Below are 21576 nucleotides of genomic sequence, written 5' to 3'. Positions count from 1 at the left end.
ACCTAAGAGTTTATCGACAAGGTGCACAGACAGAGACAGAAGGTCACAGCCAACCTGCACACACCCACATGGCAGGTTTTCTGCCTGCCAGCCCTTTGCTCACCAGCAGGGGAGCCTCTGAGTGCTCAGTGCTGAGAGGCCTGGAGCCGCCGACTGTGAGGCACCAAGCTGAGGCGGCTAAACGGGACACAGGAGTAGAGCTGCTGTGGGCATCACTAGGGATGTCAGACTGGAAATATTAATACACTTGTGCTTTGATTCATAAGCAACACTGTTTAAACACAAACACACCCAGACTTTCCACCTGTACAGACAGCATTGGGGGAGGTGTGTGAATCAGCGGTTTGGGATCGGAAGGCTGATAATCCCCAGGTCAATAGAGTGATTTCAACATTCAGCCCCTGCACAATGCGCTTATCTGACAGCTCAAGGGGCTCTCTGATCCTGCCTTCTCAAAGAAAAAGAAATTATAGCACGTTGGATAAAACATGAAATGTTAATAAAACTATACCATTAAAATTCTATTATAAAGCTTCCTATGTATTCAAAACGCTATATAAAATATGCATTACATGTTTTTATTTTTTAATAAAATAGTTCTGTTACCCAGCAGAGCAATCTGATGTTTTTTTTTTTTTGCATATACATTTAAGCGAAGTTTTCATGGATTCCTCCCTTTGGTCAATACAGTTACGTAATTTAACCAGTAAACCAGTTGGTTTATTTCTCATGATTTCTTACGATTTACTTGTCATGATGTTCCTTCATTATTTAGTTCCAATAAAAAAACCAAAAGAGACTGGCCTCTTACAATGGGTGTGAAAACTTAATCTCTCTCATTTTTCTCCATCATGTGTCGGGGTCAGTCTCTGCCTTGATCTGTTCTGTCTGTTTTCCTGTTTGGCCGACAGCTGTCACTGGTCATCCTGTTCTTTCCTCAGTGTTGTGGCCTCTTCTGTGGTTCCCAGTGTGTTCTTCTGTGCCCCAGGATGCCGTGTGGCTGGATGGACTAAGTGAGCAGGTAGGAAGCAATTATTTCCCCCATTATGGGTTGAGCTAGAGACCCACTACAACCATTTTGGACTTTTTGTCTTGTACATCCTGTTAAGTTTTGTATGAATCTTTGTTCTTTTTTCTTTGTTACTCTATCCACTTTGCATCTAGTCTGTAATTCTCTCACCTTTGTTCCCCATGTTTCCGGTGTAGCCCTAGTGTTTGACTAATTATAATCACCCACTTCTCTCTCATTACTCATAGTCCCTGGTGTTTGATTAATTATAGCTTCCCTCACCTTATTCCAGTGATAAAAAAATGTCATATCTTTACTATACTTATATTTTGGAGCTAAAGTGTGTCAAACGATCTGCAATATTTGAAATACAGGTTTGAGGAAGTAGTATTTGTACGGCTTCCCCACAGCCCCCATCACTGTGAGTCTCTGGCACAGTAGTACACAGCCGTGTCTTCAGCTTTCAGACTGTTCATCTGTAAATACAGCTGGTTCTTGCCGTTGTCTCTGGAGATGGTGAACCTGCCCTGAACAGACTGGGAGTAGTAAATGCTACTAGTATGGGCAGCGATCCACTCCAGTCCCTTCCCAGGAGCCTGTCTGACCCAGTACATATAATAGCTACTGAATGTGAACCCAGAGGCTGTACATGTCAGTCTGTGTGATTCTCCAGGCTTTTTAACTGCTGGTTCAGACTCAGTCAGAGTCTGTGTATCAACACCTAGAGAAATAGAGAAAAGCAAGAAATGAGAATTACTGACATTTATCACTGAAATATAAACCTGTTACTGAATATTTACCTGTTAAGTATATAACCATCAGAACTACTGGCAACCACCTTAAAGATGCCATGACTGACAGATTCAGATCCAGTCACTGCTCAGTGCAGAGAGATAAATATATGATGAAGTTCTCAAGATTTGCATGAACTCCTCCTCACTGGGGGGGCAGATATACTGAAGGTAGGTGGCAGAGTCAGGGCAGCGCAGGATCTCAATGTCTGTTTTATACGAGATGTATGTATAAAGTATGAGATGTAAGAAATCTTCATAAAAGGAATTTTTAAAAATGATCTCTCTGCCTCAGTGGGTTGCACTTGTGCCACAAACCTCCTAAGCTAGACATTAGAATCCCACCTCTACTCTTTCTGTGTGGAGTCTGCATGTTCTCATTTGTTATGAAGGTTTCCACTGGGTACTCTGGTGTCCAAAGACATGCAGTTGGTAGCTGATATCATTAAATTTCACCCAGGAATCCTGTCTAAACCCTGGTAGGATCTATCATATGGGCAGCTTCATGGCTGGATGAAGACCTCTACAGGCCCCCAAGCATCAGTACAATAAGGGCCCCCGACCCACTTAGCCTGTCTGAGACAACCCTACAGACAGACACAATCATGCGCGCTCCTACATGGACTAATTAGCTATTTGTCTTACTACTCGCTTCCAGTGATGTAATCAAACTAATATTAAATATTTATACATATGTAGGCATAACCAATAATAAGCATAATAACATTTTGCAGCAACCAGGGGCTGCGTGCGTCAAAAACGATACAACTTCCATCCATCTGTTTCCTGAAACCGCTTAATCCCAAATGGAGTCGCGGGGGGCACCGGAACCTATCCAGGAACCACCCCTAGACAGACACCAACACACCACAGGGCAGACTCACTTACAATTACAGGGCCAATGTAGACTCACCAATCAACCTGCCCTGCGGGAAGAGACTGGAGCCCCCGACAAAAACAGGGAGAGCGTGCAAACTGCACACAGAAAGGATCGGGGACCGAACCCAGGACCTTCTTGCTGTGAGGCAACAGCACTAATCACCACACCTCACATATAGCAACTTATTGCCATATAAAATTTAAACGATAAAAAAATTAGAGACTTGTATAGACTGTCAATAAGGAATGCCGATTGATAGCACACTTCTGCTAATAACATCACAGAAAAGAGAGGAATTCCAGCCAATCGGAAACCAGTCATAACTGTGATTTTTGTGTCCCTCTGCTGCCTGCATTTACTGTCTCTCTGAGGACATCTTGTGGTTCCAGCTGGAACTACATTGATTGCATTTTATTTTGATAACTTTTTGACACTATTCAACTGGACAATTCATCTGTTTTAGTTCCTTTACTTGAAAATGTCAATAAACTGCATTCTTCAAAAAATACCCTCAATAGAATGAAAGTTTTGACACAGATGTACTTATACTTGGTTTATTTAGCAACTGCTTTTATCCAAAGCAAAAGACGTTTTTCATAAAGCAGGATCAGACAATTGCTGGACACTGGAGGGTTAAGGGTCTTGCTCAGGGGCCCTCAGTGACATCACTCTGCTGATCACATGATTAAACCAGTGACCATCTGATCATGAGTACAATCATAACCCACTGAGCCACACACTGCCTCCGACATCCTGAGGGACCCTCAGAGCTGAAGGTTCTATAAAGCCCTGCAGTCTCTCCTGTCACTGTCGAGCACAGTAATGACAGTCCCTTAGTCCTTTGGCAAAAGCCACACTGTGGGAAACAGGCAGCCAACCAGGCTTTGGGCTTCTGAGGGGTCAAACGGCTGGGGAACAAGTTCTGTGAGGCAGGACTCAAGTGAGGAGGGCTGATGGTCACAGGATACAAGGAAAAGTGTGGAACCAGACCTGGAAAGGGGTCTCCAGTGGACTAGGGGCCATGAGACACAGCTCAGAATTACAACAGGAACTGAAAATCTAGCTGACAGATTACAGGGAGGTTCACAGCGACTGTACATCCTGTCCAGAACAACAGCAAACATGGCTGAGCCTGGAGCAAAGCTCAGACAGTCATTATACAGACCCTGAAATTAGAAGTGATGGTTTGGGACAGAGTCACAGCGCCCATCCTCATCACCCCACAGCGGGTAAAGTATGACCATCTCTGGTCACTTGGCTGCAGAGGTTACAGTTTTAAAGTATTGCTGCTCGTAAATGTGGCGATAGGAGAAAGTCACTGTTTTAAGAATTTTAAATATTGTAATTTTTGAATTTATAAATGTCTAATAAGTTGGTTTTTTACAACTGAATGTCAAAAAAATGAACAGATGCACTCAGCTCCAGGATAAATAATGATATGACATCCTTACTCTCTGTGAGGAAGTAGTATTTGTACGGCTTCCCCACAGCCCCCATCACTGTGAGTCTCTGGCACAGTAGTACACAGCCGTGTCTTCAGCTTTCAGGCTGTTCATCTGTAAATACAGCTGGTTCTTGCTGTTGTCACAGGAGATGGTGAATCTTCCCTGAAAAGTCTGGGAGTAGTAAGTGCTGTCATCTGCAGGGTCAATGCGAGCGATCCACTCCAGTTCCTTCCCAGGAGTCTGTCTGATCCAGCCCATCCAGTAGCTACTGACTGAGAGCCCAGAGGCTGTACATGTCAGTCTGTGTGATTCTCCTGGTCTCTTCACCACTGCTCCAGACTCAGTCAGTACAATCTCAGCCTTCACACCTGTAAATAAAGAGGTAGAGCAGACTTTCAGATGAGCACAAAGAAATATGCAGAGAGAAAGAGAGACAGAGAGGAGAGAGACAGGGACCTGAGAGAGCCAGTGCTGTGAGGGTGAGCAGGGCTGGTAGGAGCTTCATGGCTGCAGGACAGAGGGAGGAGCACTGAGGTAAAGTACACACTGAGTCCCAGTGACTGCTGCTCTCTGTCACACACTGACACTGGCTCCTTTAAATGCTGTGGCAGGTTTGTACAGGATCCTCCTCTGGCAGGCATGAGGCAGGGGGGTCACGTGATAAACAGATGAATTTGCCTAAATAACCAAATGGATGCATTATATGTTCAAACATTATCTTTGTGCATTGCAGTCCACAAGCAATGATCACACAATTTTTCTGAAATTGAAACACAACATATGTTCTGTTCTTATATGTTTTGACTTAGTCTCTCACTTTTAACAGCATGATTGAATTAAATGTCTGTTCATATTTTTAAACTTTATCAGCCATAGTACATAATTTAGGAAATGATTGGTAAAGATAAAATAATAAAAGCTACAGTTCCTACAGTGTATTGAACATCGGCATGAGTCTGATATTTCCACTGTGCTGCATGCAGTTACTGTCGCACTGAGGACATCTTCTGGTTACTGCTGGAACTACACTGATTGCTTTTTGGTTTCTTCTGGTCAACAATGATTCTGTCAGAGAAAATCTAAAGGGTGTCTTTTAAGTACATTTTAATGCTGATTTAGAAATGAACTCAGAATTTTGCTATAGACATAGTCTGTGAGTGATGTCATTTTTAGGCTATATTTGTCATGCCCTGCTCGTCGGCTCCTCCTGTGTGCCACGCCCCCTGCCTACCCACGTGTGTTTCCCGGATTGTACCCAGCTGTGTCTGATTATTTTCAATCAGTCCTGTGTATTTCAGTCCATGTCTTACCCGAGTCCTGGGTCCGTCATTGATGTTCTTTGATGTTCGTTTGCGTGACATCCCCGTATTCCCAATTAAACCCCGTTCGTCCCGTATCCTGCCTGCCTGCTTCCTCCTTCCGCACAATCGCCGCTCTCCGCCGCGCTCGCGCACCACGACCCGTGACAGAATGACGGACCTTAAAAAGAAAAGTAAGCGGCGAGGAAGGAGGATCCCGGAGGAACCGATCCGCCTGGGAGCCTGCTCGCTCTCCAGGATATGGATCGCTCCGGAGGAAGAGGTACCCGTCCGGTCTCCAGCCCGGGGGCCGCTCCAGCGAGGTACCTGCCCAGTCTCCATGTTCTGGCCCTCGAGTGAGGACGAGGAGGAAGAGCCCTTCCTCTTCCCTTACCAGGAGCGGGAGCCGGTGTTTTCGCCGTCTGTGTTTGCAGACATCGCGCCACCTCCCGCTGCCACCAGGCGCCAGAAGAGCAAGGAGGGGTCCATCGAATACCCGGACCCACTGCTCATCCCCCCTGCAGCAGCCACCCCGGAGGCGCCGTCCGCGCCTCAACCAGGGAAGACGGCCGACTGCATCTCCCAGTTCTTCGCCCTCCAGGGGCTATTCTGGAGGATCTGGGAGGGACTGGGCACTCCGGTGAGTCCGGAGGCAGAGGACATTGTAACGCGGCTCCAGAAAGACTTTGCCGCGTTCACTCCCGCCTCCGACCGGGGGGATCTGGAGAAAATGGCAGAGGGAGTTCGGCAGCTCCTCCAGCTCCAGAGGGCTGCGGACCCCGCTCCCGTGCAGCCGCCATTGCCGGCGGACCCCGCTCCCGTGCAGCCGCCATTGCCGGCGGACCCCGCTCCCGTGCAGCTGCCATTGCCGGCGGACCCCGCTCCCGTGCAGCCGCCTGCGCAGCCGTCGCCGCCGCCTGCGCAGCCGCCTTCGCTGCCTGCTGCAGCTCCCGGGCCGGCGCCCCCTCTGCAGCAACCTGCAGCTCCTGGGCAGGCGCCCCCACTGCAGCAACCTGCAGCTCCCGGGCAGGCGCCCCCACTGCAGCAACCTGCAGCTCCCGGGCAGGCGCCCCCACTGCAGCAACCTGCAGCTCCCGGGCAGGCGCCCCCACTGCAGCCCGCTCCTGTTCCTGACCGCGCTCCTGTTCCTGACCGCGCTCCTGTTCCTGACCGCGCTCCTGTTCCTGACCGCGCTCCTGTTCCTGTCCCAGCGCCCCCACTGCAGCAACCTGCAGCTCCCGGGCCGGCGCCCCCACTGCAGCCGCCTCCTGTTCCTGACCGCGCTCCTGTTCCTGTCCCAGCGCCCCCACTGCAGCAACCTGCAGCTCCCGGGCCGGCGCCCCCACTGCAGCCGCCTCCTGTTCCTGACCGCGCTCCGAGTCCTGACCGCGCTCCGAGTCCTGACCGCGCTCTGAGTCCTGACCGCGCTCCTGTCCCTTCTCCCCCTGTGACAGTTTCTCCCTTGCCCCGGCGAACTCGACCCCGACCTGGGGTCATGTCTGTGTCCCGTAAAGGGAGGGGACACAGACGCAGGGCTGGGGTCCCGCCCGCCCTGCCCCCTGGCTCGCCCTGCCTCGCCTGCGCTGGGGCTCGGTTGGCGCCTGCGGGTCCTGGCCCTCCGGGTCGGCTGTCACCTGCGGGTCCCTCTCCGGTGCCTCGTCGCCCTGACTCGCTCCCCCCTCCAGTGCCTGGTCGGTCGCCTGGGGGCTCCCCGACGGCGGCTCCTCGGTCGCCTGCGGGGCCCCTACCTGCGGCCCGTCGGAGGACGTCGCCGCCTGCAGCGGCTCCCCCCCTCGCCTTGCCTTCGCCCTGGCCCCTTCCTGCTCCCTCGTCCCCTTCCCTGGTGCTCCCTCCTGCTCCCTCCCTGGCCCCTCCGCGGGTCCCTCGCCCTGTCTCCTCTGCCCCTCCGTGGTCCCCTCCGGCTCCGGCCTCCCGGCCGCCTGCGGCCCCTCCGGCTGCCTCCCGTCGCCCGCTGGGGCTCCCACGGGCTCCCCTTACTTCCCCCTCCTTCTCTCCCTTCTTTCCAGTCTCTGTCCCGCCTGCTTCTGTTCCTCCTCCTGCCTTTGTCCCGCCGTCCTCTGTTCCTGGTCCCTTTTGTTCTGCCCCGCTCTGTTCCTGGTTTCCCGTCGTTCCCTCCCGTCACTCCCGCTCCTTTTGTTCCGCCTGTTCCCTCTGTTTCTCCCTTCCTGATTTGTCTCTCTGCCTTCCCGTCCCTTTGTCAGCTCCTGTCGTACGTCCTGTCGCTTGCCCTGTTTTGTGCCTCGGTCCTGTTTCCCGTCTCTCGTTGATGGTTCTGTTTTTTTTGCTCCAGGTCCCGGTTCCCGTGTCCCGTCTGTCGCCTCCTCCCTGGCGCGCCCGGTGAAGCGCGCCTTTGGGGGGGGGTTCTGTCATGCCCTGCTCGTCGGCTCCTCCTGTGTGCCACGCCCCCTGCCTACCCACATGTGTTTCCCGGATTGTACCCAGCTGTGTCTGATTATTTTCAATCAGTCCTGTGTATTTCAGTCCGTGTCTTACCCGAGTCCTGGGTCCGTCATTGATGTTCTTTGATGTTCGTTTGCGTGAGATCCCCGTATTCCCAATTAAACCCCGTTCGTCCCGTATCCTGCCTGCCTGCTTCCTCCTTCCGCACAATCGCCGCTCTCCGCCGCGCTCGCGCACAACGACCCGTGACAATATTAATAGTACATCATTTCTTATTAAGAATGTTCTGGAGTGTTAACGTTTATTTTAGAAAACATGATTGTATTTCAATAAAAATATGTAGAAGAAGAATTTATGATTTTTTGATCCTTATGGGGAAATTCTCTTTACACCTCCCCCAACCGGCTCTCTGTAGAGTAGAGCAAGCTGGCCATGAAGGGCAGCCACTTGTTGTAGCCCCCGTGGATTAAGGGCCTTGCTGAAGGACCCACAGATGTGCCGAGGCCGGGCTTGAACCAGCGACCTTCCAATCACTGGTACAGAGACTTAGCCGACCGAACTACATGCTGCCCCCATGGTGGTGCAGTGGTTCATATTGCTTCCTCACACTTCTGGGACCAGCTTCCGCAGTGGTTCCACATGTGCGGAGTTTGCATGTGCTTCCTGCATTATCGTTGGGTTTCCTCCAGGTACCCTGGTTTTCCTCCACCCTCCAAAACATGCTGAGGTTAACTGGATCTCCCAATTGCCCGTACAGTAGGTGTGCCCGTGTGAGTGACTGGTGTGTGTCTGTGCCCTGCAATGGGTTCGCGCTCCATCCTGGGTTCTTCTCTGCCTTGTACCCATAACCTCCAGGATAGGCTCCAGACCCCCACGACCCTGAATACGACAAGTGATTATAGAAAATGGATGTTTCTATTTGTGAAAAATTTCAAGGCTTTAAAGATTTATTCTTATATGTACTGTAAGTCTGTTTTGTCAGAGTCTACAGGCTGTTACATGTTTGGACATGTTGAGACAGGATCCTGCCAGTCGGTGATCAGTTTCCTTCCAGTTGGCGATCAGTTCTCTGTAGATTTGTGATCAGATCTCAAAGTATAAATGTCTTTGCTGTACTTTGTTTCTCTCACCTGCATTTCTTTTACTTTAGTTTACCGTCATAGTTCTTTTAAACAATGCAGCATCAGACCTAGAAACTGCGTGAATCATCCTGACATTTAACATTTAAAACTCCAGAAATGTGGTTTCATCCCACTCATCATAAAATGCTCAGAGCCCGGTTTCCTAACACCTTAACACTACGTCGTTTGTACTGAAAGTTCTATGTTGAAAGACTGAACTTACAAATGACGTAGCGAAAAGAAGGTTTCGAGAAACTGGGCCCAGAACTTTATTTTGGTTGCAATGTGGGTGACCAAGATAAGAGCTGAGCCCCTCATATTCGCTATTATTTGTGTCAGGCACCTCACTGGATGCCCAGAAGTTCATAGACGTGAATTTTGCTGCTCCTATGAGCTTTGGGGTGAAGCAAAGACCACACTATAGATTGTTACTTTTGCTTAATATACATGACAGACGTGGGGAAGAATGATGGTGCAAAGGAAACAATTACTACTCTTTCTCTCATTATAATTATAGAATAAAATGCACTTTTTGACTTACAATTTCTCCTTAAGAACAGTTTGCAATCTGCTGCTTCATTTAAACTTTAACATGAACTTGGAGAAAGCTAATGTAACCCCTGTTCACTGTTTACATAAATTCTGACTTACATGGCCATGCATAAGTGTAAGAGTCTGGCACATTCAGGGGGGCCTTAATACAAAGTATTGAATATGTGTGACATTTTCTCAGGGGGCCCACAGTTACTTAGCTGCCCCCCCTGGTAATGGCAGACAAACTGATGAGAGATGGTGATTGAAACTACTGATATTTTTCTAATTGGTTGTAAAGAGAATATGTCTGAATAGTGTACAGGCGTTATGTGTTTCAGCTTCCTCTGTCCGTCAGTTCACTGTCTGTCATTTTACATGAATCTAGAACCGAGTGAATTAACTGGAAATACAAGAAGAAATGTTGCATGTCAATGGAAGATCATTATAAAATATATTAATATAGATGGGATTTGCTTTATAATTGAATAGCATATTTTCAAACCTTATTTAGTCCCTTTTCTATTGTTCTTGAGATGATGCCGCCAATGACCCAAAGTCCGGCTTCCTCATGATATGTTACAGTACTGGGAACCAAAACTCACTTAGTCCACATGGAACCCAATGAATAGCTTAAGTTAAATATCCAAAACTCAACAGCAATGTACTTATTCACAAATATCCCATGGACTCAGTGAGTTTAGGTAACTTGCTCTTGAATTACACGTGATTATATATATATATATATATATATATAAACAAATAAAAATGACTGCAAAGGCACGTACAACAACATATTTCATAGAGGAAATGTTCATAATGACAGCTTGTTCTAAGCCTAATGGTGGCTGACTGTCTCCAGAATGTCTGAGATCTGCTGAGAGCTTTTCATCAATCCGTGACCTTTTTGTACGGCTCAGCCACACATGTGTGACACTGTGTTTCTAGCACAGTAATACACAGATGTGTCTTCAGCTTTCAGAGCAGACAGTTTCAGATACACCATGCTGTTGCCATTGTCCCTGGTGATTTCTATCCGTCCCTCCACACTCTTTGCATAGACAGTTTTACTGGCATCATACCAGATAACCCCCATCCACTCCAGGGGCTTCCCAGCAGGTTGTCTTATCCAGTGCATGCCATAGCTTCCAAAATTAAATCCAGAACCCTTACAGGAGAGACTGAGAGTTGTCCCAGGCTCCTGTAGCACTGGATTTGATGGAATGGACTCCAGACCATCACATATTACACCTATAAAAAATACAATAATCAGATGAACACACTGTTTTTGAATGAGGAGCCTGAATCAAACATTTTTGGTGTGAAACAGGGAATATTTCTTCTTACCAGGGGAGACCAAGTAAGAGCAGGAGCAGTGAGAGTTTGTCTGCCATCCTGGATGTAGGGAGATTCAGCCTGATCAGGACGGAAACTCTATGGCATACATAGGCAGACGAGGGTGTGATTTGTATGCGGATCCCCTGAGAGGTCAGTGCAGGAAGTGAAACTCTTTTTGAGAACACCTACAGAGAGAGAGAGAGAGAAGGTAATGTTCTTATGAAAAATGTATCATAAATTAGTGGTATATGAAAATGTTTTTTTTTTTGGGGGGGGGGGGGGGGGTGGATCAGTTTCTCTGTGATGAAAAGCATTTTCCAGCAGCTGATGTGTTGGTGGTGAACAGAAATTTAAATGTCCCTAATTCTCATTTAAGTCATTTACATTCAGTGCTAATGCTGTTTGACACATTGTCTTCATTGCAAACCTGTCTAAATACTAAAATAATGGGCATGTTTTCTTCATCAAACAGGTGCATCCTGTTGGAACACATTGTCATGCACCAGTACACTAAAGCCTATCTCTATAAATACATATTTAAATAAACAAATTTGAATACATATTTTTCTCATCTTTTGTGTAACTATGTCAGATTTTCTTCTAAGATTTACAACAGAATGCTTGTTAAACTATTTATTAGTTTAAAATATCATCCACATGAACTAACTGATCTGAGACACTTTTCAGTGCAGTTTGCTTACATAGTTTCTTGCCCAGAGAGTCACTGGAGGTTTATGAAAAGGTGGCGAAGGGGCCTGATGAAAATGACAGCGGCTTAAACTGGTGGGGGGTGGCGACCAGAGTGGGGTGGGGGTGGCGACCACAGGGGGGTGGGCGTGGCAACTAGAAGGTGGTGGGGGTGGCGACCAGAGGGGGGTGAGGGTGGGAAACAGAGGGTGGTGGGGGTGGCAGCGGTGATTTAGTCTGCCATTTCAGTGGGCACAGTGGGCACTGCCCATCCCCCACCCCCACCTGCAGCCACGCCCCCTTGGCACACTATTCAAATAATTTTTTTTTTGGGGGGGGGGGGGGGGGGGGGGTGTAGAGAACATTTCATCCCTGTTACTTGCTAATATTTAAAAATTAACCTCCTGTGCTGCAGACTGATACTATTCTTGTTTTTGATATGGCTTTCTTCTTTAAAAGATAAAAATCATGTGACAATTAAAACTAAAGATTTATATGTGATAAGCACTACAAAGGATAAAGACTGACCTAATTCATTTAGTCTTCTAGTCTTCTGCTTGGCTAGCAGTGACATCAGCTGGCCAAACTGGGGCAGAAAATTGCTCACCCAATTTTAATGCACCTCAGTTATTCATACAGTCCATCTAGTCCTGATACACCTTTTTTGGGGGGGAGGGGGGGAATAGGCTGGGGCGCGCAGGATTCTGCCAGTGGTGGAGAATCAGGACCCGGACCCCTCCTTCACTTTTAATGCATGACAGTTTTTAGTTTGCATACACTTCAGTTCACACACTCATTCACACACACCCACATGTACACACCTTATACACACACACTGAGTGGGGGGGGGGTGCGATGGGGGCCTGAGGGGGGGCCCCTTTGATCCCCTCTCTTTGGGCCTGTGCTGTATGGAGGGGTGGGACGAGGCGGTTTGGAGGTGTTGTGCGTGGTCCTGCTGGGGGGGTGGACCCTTCCGGCAGTGGTGGGCCAGGTGGGGGCCTGGGCCTTGCTGCTGTGGGTTGGGGTCCCAAAGCTAAACAGAGGGTTCTGGTAGTCTTATGGTGTGTGCCTGAGTTCTTCTAGCTAACACAAACACGTAATATATTTGCATACAAATAAAGTTTTTTGAACGCCATGCACATTGAGTTTATAATCCCTCCATCTTTTACAGTTACTATAATATTTTTTGCATGATGTGTTTAGGAAAAAGGCAATCGTCATGTACTGTAATGATGGTAATGGCCGCTGGAGCTTTAAATATTTATGTGGCTTTATTTTACTCTGCTTGCGTTCTACATAATACTTGTACATGGGGTCCAGTCAGCTCTGCCCTAAAATGGTAGCTTTGCAAGGGTACTTTATGCTTTTATACGTTAAGTAAGTTTTAAAGCCTGTACTTTTCACTTTAACTTGAGTAAAAAAGTGAAGTCAATACTTCAACTTTTGCTAGAGTATTTTTAAAAACAGGTATCTATACTTCTACTTGAGTGAAGAATGCGTGTACTTTTGACGCCTCTGCTCTCCGGTGCATGGTGGGCCTCCCGCCTGGGGTGGGCACAGGTGTCCAGTTTTTGTATCACTCTCCCATTACATTCTCTCACTGTGAGTATCTGGCACAGTAGTACACAGCTGTGTCTTCAGTCTGCAGGCTCCTCCCTTGTAAATATACTGTGTTGCTGGAGGTGTCTCTGGAGATGGTGAATTTATTCTTAAGAGACTCTTTGTAACCAGTGATTCCATGATACCATATAAAACCAACCCACTCCAGTTCTTTCCCTGAAGGTTGTCTGATCCAGTGTGTAGCATAGCTGCTGTCAGTCAGTGAATAACCAGAGACTTTACAGGAGATGGTCAGAGACTCTCCTGGTCTCACTGTCATAGATCCTGGCTGTGTGAGTTGAACATTACAGTGAACACCTGTAATCAAGAAGAAAGCAAAGTACATATGAGTGTGAAACAGACAATATCATTATCACACATCACTGCTGGTTCTTTATTCACTCTTCTGTTGTTCTGTTGATCTTTGTTCTTTTTGAAGAAACACAGAGATTTACAGGTTGCAGCTGCCAGCAGCAGCAGACACAGAGATCATGGTCGGTGCTGAAGATGATCTGCTGTGAGCTGCTCTTCACCGTGTTCCTTAGGAACTACTGAGGGTTTAAAGAGAGTCAACAATGTGCTGTTTAAATGAGGAGGGAGGAAGGAAACAGGGACTCATTTGCACAGGGGTGGAGTATGAAATGCCCTTTGTAGTATTAAAGGACAGGAGGAGTGATACTACAGTGCAGGTGCTGATGTTCTGGAAGATTTACACACTACTGTAGGACTGATACTTGTGGAATGGTTTACCAGCCTACGTTCGGGATGCCGATTCGTTCTCGGCCTTTAAGACCCATTACTTCAGTTTATCTTGCCCACGACCTACCGCACCATAACTATGGCTGCTGGTGCTGCTGTACATGTCATTTTTATCTACTATGCTTGTCCGTTTATGTGTCAACACATGTTCTGACCATCCATACTCTCTGCCTTCCCACATGTCTGGGTGGAGCCCGAAGTGGGCAGCATCTGAGCTGGAGTCCTGGGTCAGTCCCATGGAGGGGTGACATCACGAATGGGTCATACCAAATATATCACCGTGGGTGCAGCCTTCAGTGCCACCCGGCACAGCCCAACGTGGAGAATGGACCTTGGCCATCCTTCACAGGCCAACATGCATAACGGACTCATTGATGGACTTTGTCTTCATTCTTAATCCCAGCATAAATCTCTCTTTTCACAAGCATGTCAACTCTTTTCTGTTTTCGGTAATGCTAGTTTTCCCAGGGGGGGTCGGCAGACAGTTGACCTTGGACCCCCAGAGGTTTTTTTTCTCCTTACTTGGGAGCTTTTGGTTCCTCTCCTCCATTGTCTTCCGGCTTTCTTTATTAAAAGGCGCTATATAAAATAAATTGAATTGAATACTACAGTGCAGGTGCTGATGTTCCTAAAACTATATGTCATTAAAACATTTAAAAATGTAATACGATACACCCCAAGGGAATGTGATAGGAAGAACACAGAGAGAAAATTCATTTACTTATAAGCAAACAATTGTTAATGATTAAGATTAAGCTGAACAATGGGAGGAATCTCATCATTCCCACATATATGATGCAGATATGTATTAGTGGGCGGTCACTGGAACACTCCGTAGCGTCCGTCGAGTCTACATGCCTCCAAGCAGGGTGCTCAGCAGGAGCTCACAGCAGCAGCTTGATTTTGGTTTTCGATCAGACTCCCTGGGTAGAAAATGCTGTTAGCATACTAACAGCACATATAACCAGCGTGCAAAAGCCCTCAGGGTGTGGGATGAAATTACTACTTCGGGGAACAAATTTAATAAGGTCACTTTAAAGATAAAATTACATACCAGAAATATAATTCTGAGGCGAATGTCTATTATACCTCCATATGTGTTTCAAATTGTTAGATGCCATTCAATAAACCATTTCAATAAACAACCTTGTGAATGATTTAAAAGCAGCAGCATCTATCTTCATTATTTCACCAGCATAAACCTACCAATTTTCACCTTTCATGATGCAGTATTTGGGATATGAAGGTTTTGGGGGTGTGAATGTAGTATTCTGAAACAGACTCCATTTCAAAACTGGTCTCAGGTTCAAACATGCAGCTATAAGATAAAATAAATACATATAAACAATACACAGCTCTGTAAAACATTAAGAGACCACTCTATATACTTTTTTAAAATCTGCATTGTTAAATTCTGGTTTAATCCTGGTTCTGCTGGCAGAAGGCTACACTGTGAGGCAGGCTGCTTCCATGCTCATGAGTTTCTAAGACCGCAGTACACAAGAACAGGGTGAAGAAGCAGGAGACACTGGGAAAAATCAAAAACCAGCCAGGTAGTGGGCAGAAGTAACCTTCTAATGCCACAGATGACCATCAACCTATCCGTCAGTGTCTAACAAATCGGAGGATGACCTTAAGTGACCTTCAAAAGGAATAGAAAACATTAAGTGTGAAGTGTACTGGTAGGACAGGCTCCTAGAAGCAGCGGTGAAGACCCATTAAGCAAGGAAGAAGCCCTTCATCAATGAGAAGCAGGGAAGAGCCAAGCTGGAGTTTGCAAAAAAATGTGTATTTTACACAGGCTCATACCCATAATCCATAAACTGAGAAATGAGTGAAACTGAAAAATTTGATGCGGTGAGGGAAAGGGGGGCCACACTCCCCTGGGAAACTGTAAGGGGTTGCTGCAGGAGGGTAGTGCTCGCTGTGGGATATCAGTCACGATTCAGGATAGACATGATTCTGGGAGGAGGGGGGGGCTGCTAACCGTATTTCACCAGATACATGTTCTCAATCAGGAGGGGGGAGCAATTAGTTGTACTCTGGCTTATCTTATTTGAGGTCAGTTGGATGCACACTCAGACGAAGTGGGTTGGTAAGTAAGTTTGTATTTATGTATGGTTCTATAACAAATAAACAGGAAAAACAAATTACCACCGTGCTTACAATGGTTATTACCATAATACACTAACATAATGCATAATTTTACCATATCGCCTTAACAGTTGGGCTATACCCACAACAATACATTACATTAGCAGCAATTCGTATTAGAGGGAATGATTGGGCGGGAAATAAACGCAAATATTTTTCCGAGGTATACAACGGAACACTCGTCAGCGATAATTATAACAGTACGCAAGCTAGGTCACGTTAACCTAGCCGCGCAATTAAGTAAACTAAATTAGTACAGCGTCACTTATCACTCATAATCAATAAACTTAGTACTTACATTAGTCAGTGACTCTATTTACTGCCAGGAACAACTAAACTAACTACACATAAACTGCAGCTCGCCGACGTGCTGCCTATTCCTCCAGGCTCTCCCGCACGCTCTCGTCACGCATGCGCCCACAGTCCTTTGCACTTACCGGTGTTCCTTAAAGCTACAAGAGCCTTTCTAACATGCGGTCTCTTGTTTCCAGAGCTGTATATAAAATATGTATACATAATAAAATGTATATAAAATGTGTATTGTATATAGAGTGTATATAGTAGGGATTAGCATTATACTACTGTAATCCTCTACGCTCAGCAGTGCATTTAGTTATGCCTTACTCTGTGACATATTACAGACTGCAAGTTCCATACATTCTACTTGGCTTTATTCCTCTGTTCCTGGCACGTCCAAACTGCAGTGACCTCTGCCTGCCATCCTAATGTAATGAATTTTAAAGGGATGCTAGTCTTTTCCCCGAAGCTGCAGCGATTACAGACAACTGCATGTTTCATATCACCTCATCCATTACTCGCCGAAAACATGCACATTTGTAATTCCATCACCGCCCTGATGAAATTACCAAGAGACATTTTAGTTTTGCCACCTGTATGAATTACAGCTTCATTCTGTCTTCTGGGGGGATATTTTAACAGAGCGTCTCAAGCGAATTCAGGGACCCTGGTAAAATTGTACTTTGACAGAGTTACATTTGAGTTTCATAAAAAGACCGCTTGCCAGCAATATCACCATCTTTTTGCCACAGAAATCACATTCAGCAAGGCAGTGCTGCCTTTCTCCTTGGATTACATCGTAGTGCTAGAAAAATCGCACCTTTTAGCTCTATATCGTCCTGCTGCTCATTTCTTACCCATTTCAGGATTAATAAAACATAAGACCACAAGTTTATGACCTTCTCCTTACTATAGGGGCTAGGCAAGGCAGCCCCACAACACATGGAGAGGAATAAACGCACATCCTGCAATAAGCTCTGTGATCAGCTGGGGTTTAAATGGTATAGAGTGTCAGGTGGAGCCAACTGTTAGTCCAACTGGGAAGGAAGGCAGTTTGGATCCAGGCTGTGCATTCGGCCAAATAGAAAAGGCGGAGATTGGAAAATCGACTGGGATCATTTCAGCCAGATTCAAGAGTCAGATACCTGTGAATAACATGAGGTGGAGAAAAGCGAAGATGGGATTCAGAGGGACCTACCATTTGCAACTGAACAGTGCAGCATTTAAAACAACTCAAAATAAGGGGCAAAAATACAGGCAATGAGATTAATCAAAAAAGGATTTTACTCAAATATTCAGTTCTGTAAAAGTTCACTTCCACTCATGAAAACATATGAAAAACACTGCAATCCATCCATTTTCTGAATTCATTTGTCCAATACAGGTGTGTGTGTGTCCAGAATCTATCCAGAAAGCTCTGTCTACAATGCAGGGACATTACAGACGCTGCTAAACCTTACCAAATGTTTTATCTCACCTCCATTAAATGTACCCAAACACTGATACCCAACTTCATACCCCTCCTTGCTGTGACCCATCACCTGACGGCTGGTTCCTTGGTTAAAGTGGCCTCCACTACCATTGCTAATCAGAATCATCTCACTCATATAAAAGTTTTGAAGAGCCAACAGGATTCAAAGCCTCTTACACCTCAGGATGAATCGGAAGTCATCGGTCACGTGATATTGCATAAACTTAGCAAGCCCTGATTCCCAGCTTGAAGTCGCTGGGCCTCACTTTGAGGAGGCGATCTCCAGAATCTCGGTATTAACTGTCTCATCACTAAGTTCAGCACCTTTCACAAGGCATGGCCACGGTCAGAAAATGTGAGCCTGTCCTCTTCCTGAGTAAAGTAAAGCTCACTACGCTCTGTGAGCACAGGAACGGCCCGGCAATGTTTGGTAGGTTTCTGCATTGTTTGCAAGTACAGAATATTATCTGTGTGTAACCTAATTAAGATAAATATGGAAATTCATACAATATATGCTGTAGAATATGAGCTGAATAAAGCATATTAAAAATGCAAAGAATTAAAAAAAATTAACCACTGACCAAATATGGCACCTATAGTTGTTTTTCAAATAGAATTCTAGAACAGAATGTTACCGTGACAACTCTGATGTTATCATTCTGAAGGTATAAACTGAGCTGTAGGCACTAATACCACTTCAAAACAAATCAGACATCGAGCGAGACACATCTCAAAATGAAGTGCTTTACTCTGAACTGCTTTAGGCTGCCAGCGGTACCAAACGATGCTGGGGAAGCTAAAGAAAGGAAGGAAAATGGAGGGAAAAAAAAGATATCCTGGATAAAGAAGTTTTTTTCAAAAAAAGGGAAAGGAAAAAAAGGCAATGGTGGTGGAGAGCCAGGCAATGGTGGTGGAGGAGGAGAGCCAGGCAAGGGTGGAGGAAGAGGAGAGCCAGGCAAGGGTGGTGGAAGAGGAGAGCCAGGCAAGGGTGGTGGAGGAGGAGAGCCAGGCAAGGGTGGTGGAGGAGGAGAGCCAGTCAGAGGTGGAGGAGGAGGAGAGCCAGGCAGTGGTGGTGGAGTGCAATGCAAAGGTGGAGGAGTGCAAGGCAATGAAGGAGGAGTACAAGGCAATGGAGGAGGAGTGCAAGGGATTGGTGGAGGAGTGCAAGGCAATAAAGGAGGAGTACAAGGCAATAGAGGAGGAGTACAAGGCAATAGAGGAGGAGTGCAAGGGATTGGTGGAGGAGTGCAAGGCAATGGAGGAGGAGAGCAAGGCAATGGAGGAGGAGAACAAGGCAATGGAGGAGGAGAACAAGGCAATGGAGGAAGAGTACAAGGCAATGGTGAAGGAGTACAAGGCAAGGGAGGAGGAGGAGAGAAAGGCAATGGAGGAGGAGTACAAGGCAATGGAGGAGGAGTACAAGGCAAGGGAGGAGGAGGAGAGCCCGGCAGTGGTGGAGGAGGAGGAGGAGAGCCAGGCAGTGGTGGTGGAGGAGGAGAGCCAGGCAGTGGTGGTGGACAGCCAAGCAGTGGTGGTAGAGGAGGAGAACAAGGCAATGGTTAAGGAGTACAAAGCAAGGGAGGAGGAGGAGTGCAAGGCAATGGAGGAGTGCAAGGCAATGGAGGAGGAGTGCAAGGCAATGGAGGAGGAGTGCAAGGCAATGGAGAAGGAGTACAAGGCAACAGTGAAAGAGTACAAGGCAATGGTGAAGGAGTATAAGGCAATAGTGAAGGAGTACAAGGCAAGGGAGGAGGAGGACAGCAAGGCAATGGAGGAGTGCAAGGCAATGGTGAAGGAGTACAAGGCAAGGGAGGAGGAGGAGAGCAAGGCAATGGAGGAGGAGGAGAGCAAGGCAATGGAGGAGGAGTACAAGGCAATGGTGAAGGAGTACAAGGCAAGGGAGGAGGAGGAGAGCAAGGCAATGGAGGAGAACAAGGCAATGGTGAAGGAGTACAAGGCAAGGGAGGAGGAGGAGAGAAAGGCAATGGAGGAGGAGAACAAGGCAATGGAGGAGGCGTACAAGGCAATGGTGAAGGAGTACAAGGCAAGGGAGGAGGAGGAGAGAAAGGCAATGGAGGAGGAGAACAAGGCAATGGAGGAGGCATACAAGGCAATGGTGAAGGAGTACAAGGCAAGGGAGGAGGAGGAGAGAAAGGCAATGGAGGAGGAGAATAAGGCAATTGAGGAGGAGTATAAGGCAATGGAGGAGTACAAGGCAAGGCAATGGAGGAGATGATGCAAGATGAATACGCCAATAGTGGATGAGAACATAGTACTGATAGTCAAAGTTCTATTTAAATATGTAAATTCTTGTAAATAAAGCATTAAAAACGAAGAAGAGACAGGTGTTTTCATTTGAATGTGAGTAGGTGTCAGGAATATTCCAAAAGTCTATTACACGTGTTGCCGATAGGGGGGCATATGGTTTGGGTGATAAGGGTTGGGGCCATACTTTTAGTACATACGCACATTTTACCGATTTTTGTAACCCCCATCCCCCGTAAGCACACGTGCGCTGGGTAGTTGACCCCCCCCCCCCCCCCCCCCCCCCCCCCCCCCCCGCGTACGTACGCACGGGCGATCGTCAGTCGACTTATGCACTGCTTTTTGGAACTACAAACGTTCCTGTTAACTTTAGGGATAACAAATGAGATGGGATGTCATGAGATTTACCGTAATAAAATCACTTTCAAATAAAACTAAATGGGTCGCCATTTCCATAATGTTATAGCACCTTCTAAACCAGATATTTCGGAGGTCCGTGGTGCATTGCCAACCTGTATTTTTTTTTAGATAATTTATGAGATATTGTTTAAACAGTCCGATCGTCTTAAAAATCTCATGTTGCATTTTGAGTTATATGCACGTATGGAATGCAATCCAGCAGGTCAGGTATCGTGAACGAAACGCTTAAATTTGAAATTTCTCAAATTGGTTCACCCCCCCCCCCCAGCATACGCACGCAAAATTCGGTCAAATTTTTAGACCCCTTCCCCTTTCGTGCGTACGTAATAAAGTATGGCCCCTTGCCTTTGAACTTTAATAGAATGAAAATACATTACATGTATTCATATTGTATTTTTAATTACGTTTAAGGAATAAAACAAACGGGACGAATGTAAGATACACGTCCAGCGGGGACCCGTCCGGCCGCAGCCATGTAGTGTTAGTAGGCGGCACAAGCGCCACGGCGTATTTTAAAAGCACCAAAATGTTTTATAGAACTTTAGCGTTATTTTAAAAGAGAAGCAGGCGGAATTTAAACAAGTACAAACATGCCCGAAAGAAGCAAAAGAGCAAATGCCGAGTTTAAACAAGCACAAGTGAAACCAACATACAGCACGTCGTTTTAAAAGAAAGCACTTCAACTCGTTACATGTAATCAACATGCTTAAAGAATAAGAAGAAAAACTTGAGGTATTTACCAGTGTTAGGTTGAAGAAAGCATTTTAACAGCAAAATTTAATAGGCCAAAAGGCTAAATGACCGAGTCCCAGAGCTCGGCCATAATCGGCAGGTCTGTTTGAACAATGCGGTCAAATGATAGACCGAAGTGGCCAGCCCGTTTCAAAATGGCGACACCAGCGGAGCGCCTGTTATTTCAAATAAACCCCTATAACCATAACGTTTTTTAAGTAATGAAGCACTTTTCTGCCAATGTGAATAATAAAGTAAAACGCTCGAAGCATTTCAATAATCAAGAAATAACGCGGTTAATGAGCGCATGCGCTCTCCTCTCTGGCTCGCTCTCATGTAGCGCATGCTCATAGAGCCA

The 21576-nt window shown here is 46.5% G+C and overlaps 1 protein-coding gene and 1 long non-coding RNA gene across 2 annotated transcripts in view; one reads left to right on the top strand and one right to left on the bottom strand.

The window, feature by feature from the left end:
- The window catches only part of LOC125741965 (golgin subfamily A member 6-like protein 22), a 213354-nt gene extending 193215 nt beyond the window's left edge, over positions 1–20139 (top strand). The window contains exon 5 of the mRNA XM_049013555.1: positions 19459–20139. Within this exon, the coding sequence (XP_048869512.1) occupies positions 19459–20037 (579 nt within the window). The 3' untranslated portion in view covers positions 20038–20139. The remainder of the gene's footprint in view (positions 1–19458) is intronic.
- Positions 12774–15496, bottom strand: LOC125741990 (uncharacterized). Its single transcript, XR_007397957.1, has 2 exons — positions 15086–15496; positions 12774–14802 (listed from the first exon to the last, which is right to left on the bottom strand). It is a non-coding gene; the product is annotated as an uncharacterized LOC125741990 (long non-coding RNA).
- Positions 20140–21576: the final 1437 nt, after the last annotated feature.

Source organism: Brienomyrus brachyistius, chromosome 5 (genome assembly GCF_023856365.1).
Source record: "Brienomyrus brachyistius isolate T26 chromosome 5, BBRACH_0.4, whole genome shotgun sequence".
NCBI classification, from domain to species: Eukaryota; Metazoa; Chordata; class Actinopteri; order Osteoglossiformes; family Mormyridae; genus Brienomyrus; species Brienomyrus brachyistius.
Note: the sequence above shows the minus strand (reverse complement) of the source record. Positions and strands in the feature narration are given on the sequence as shown.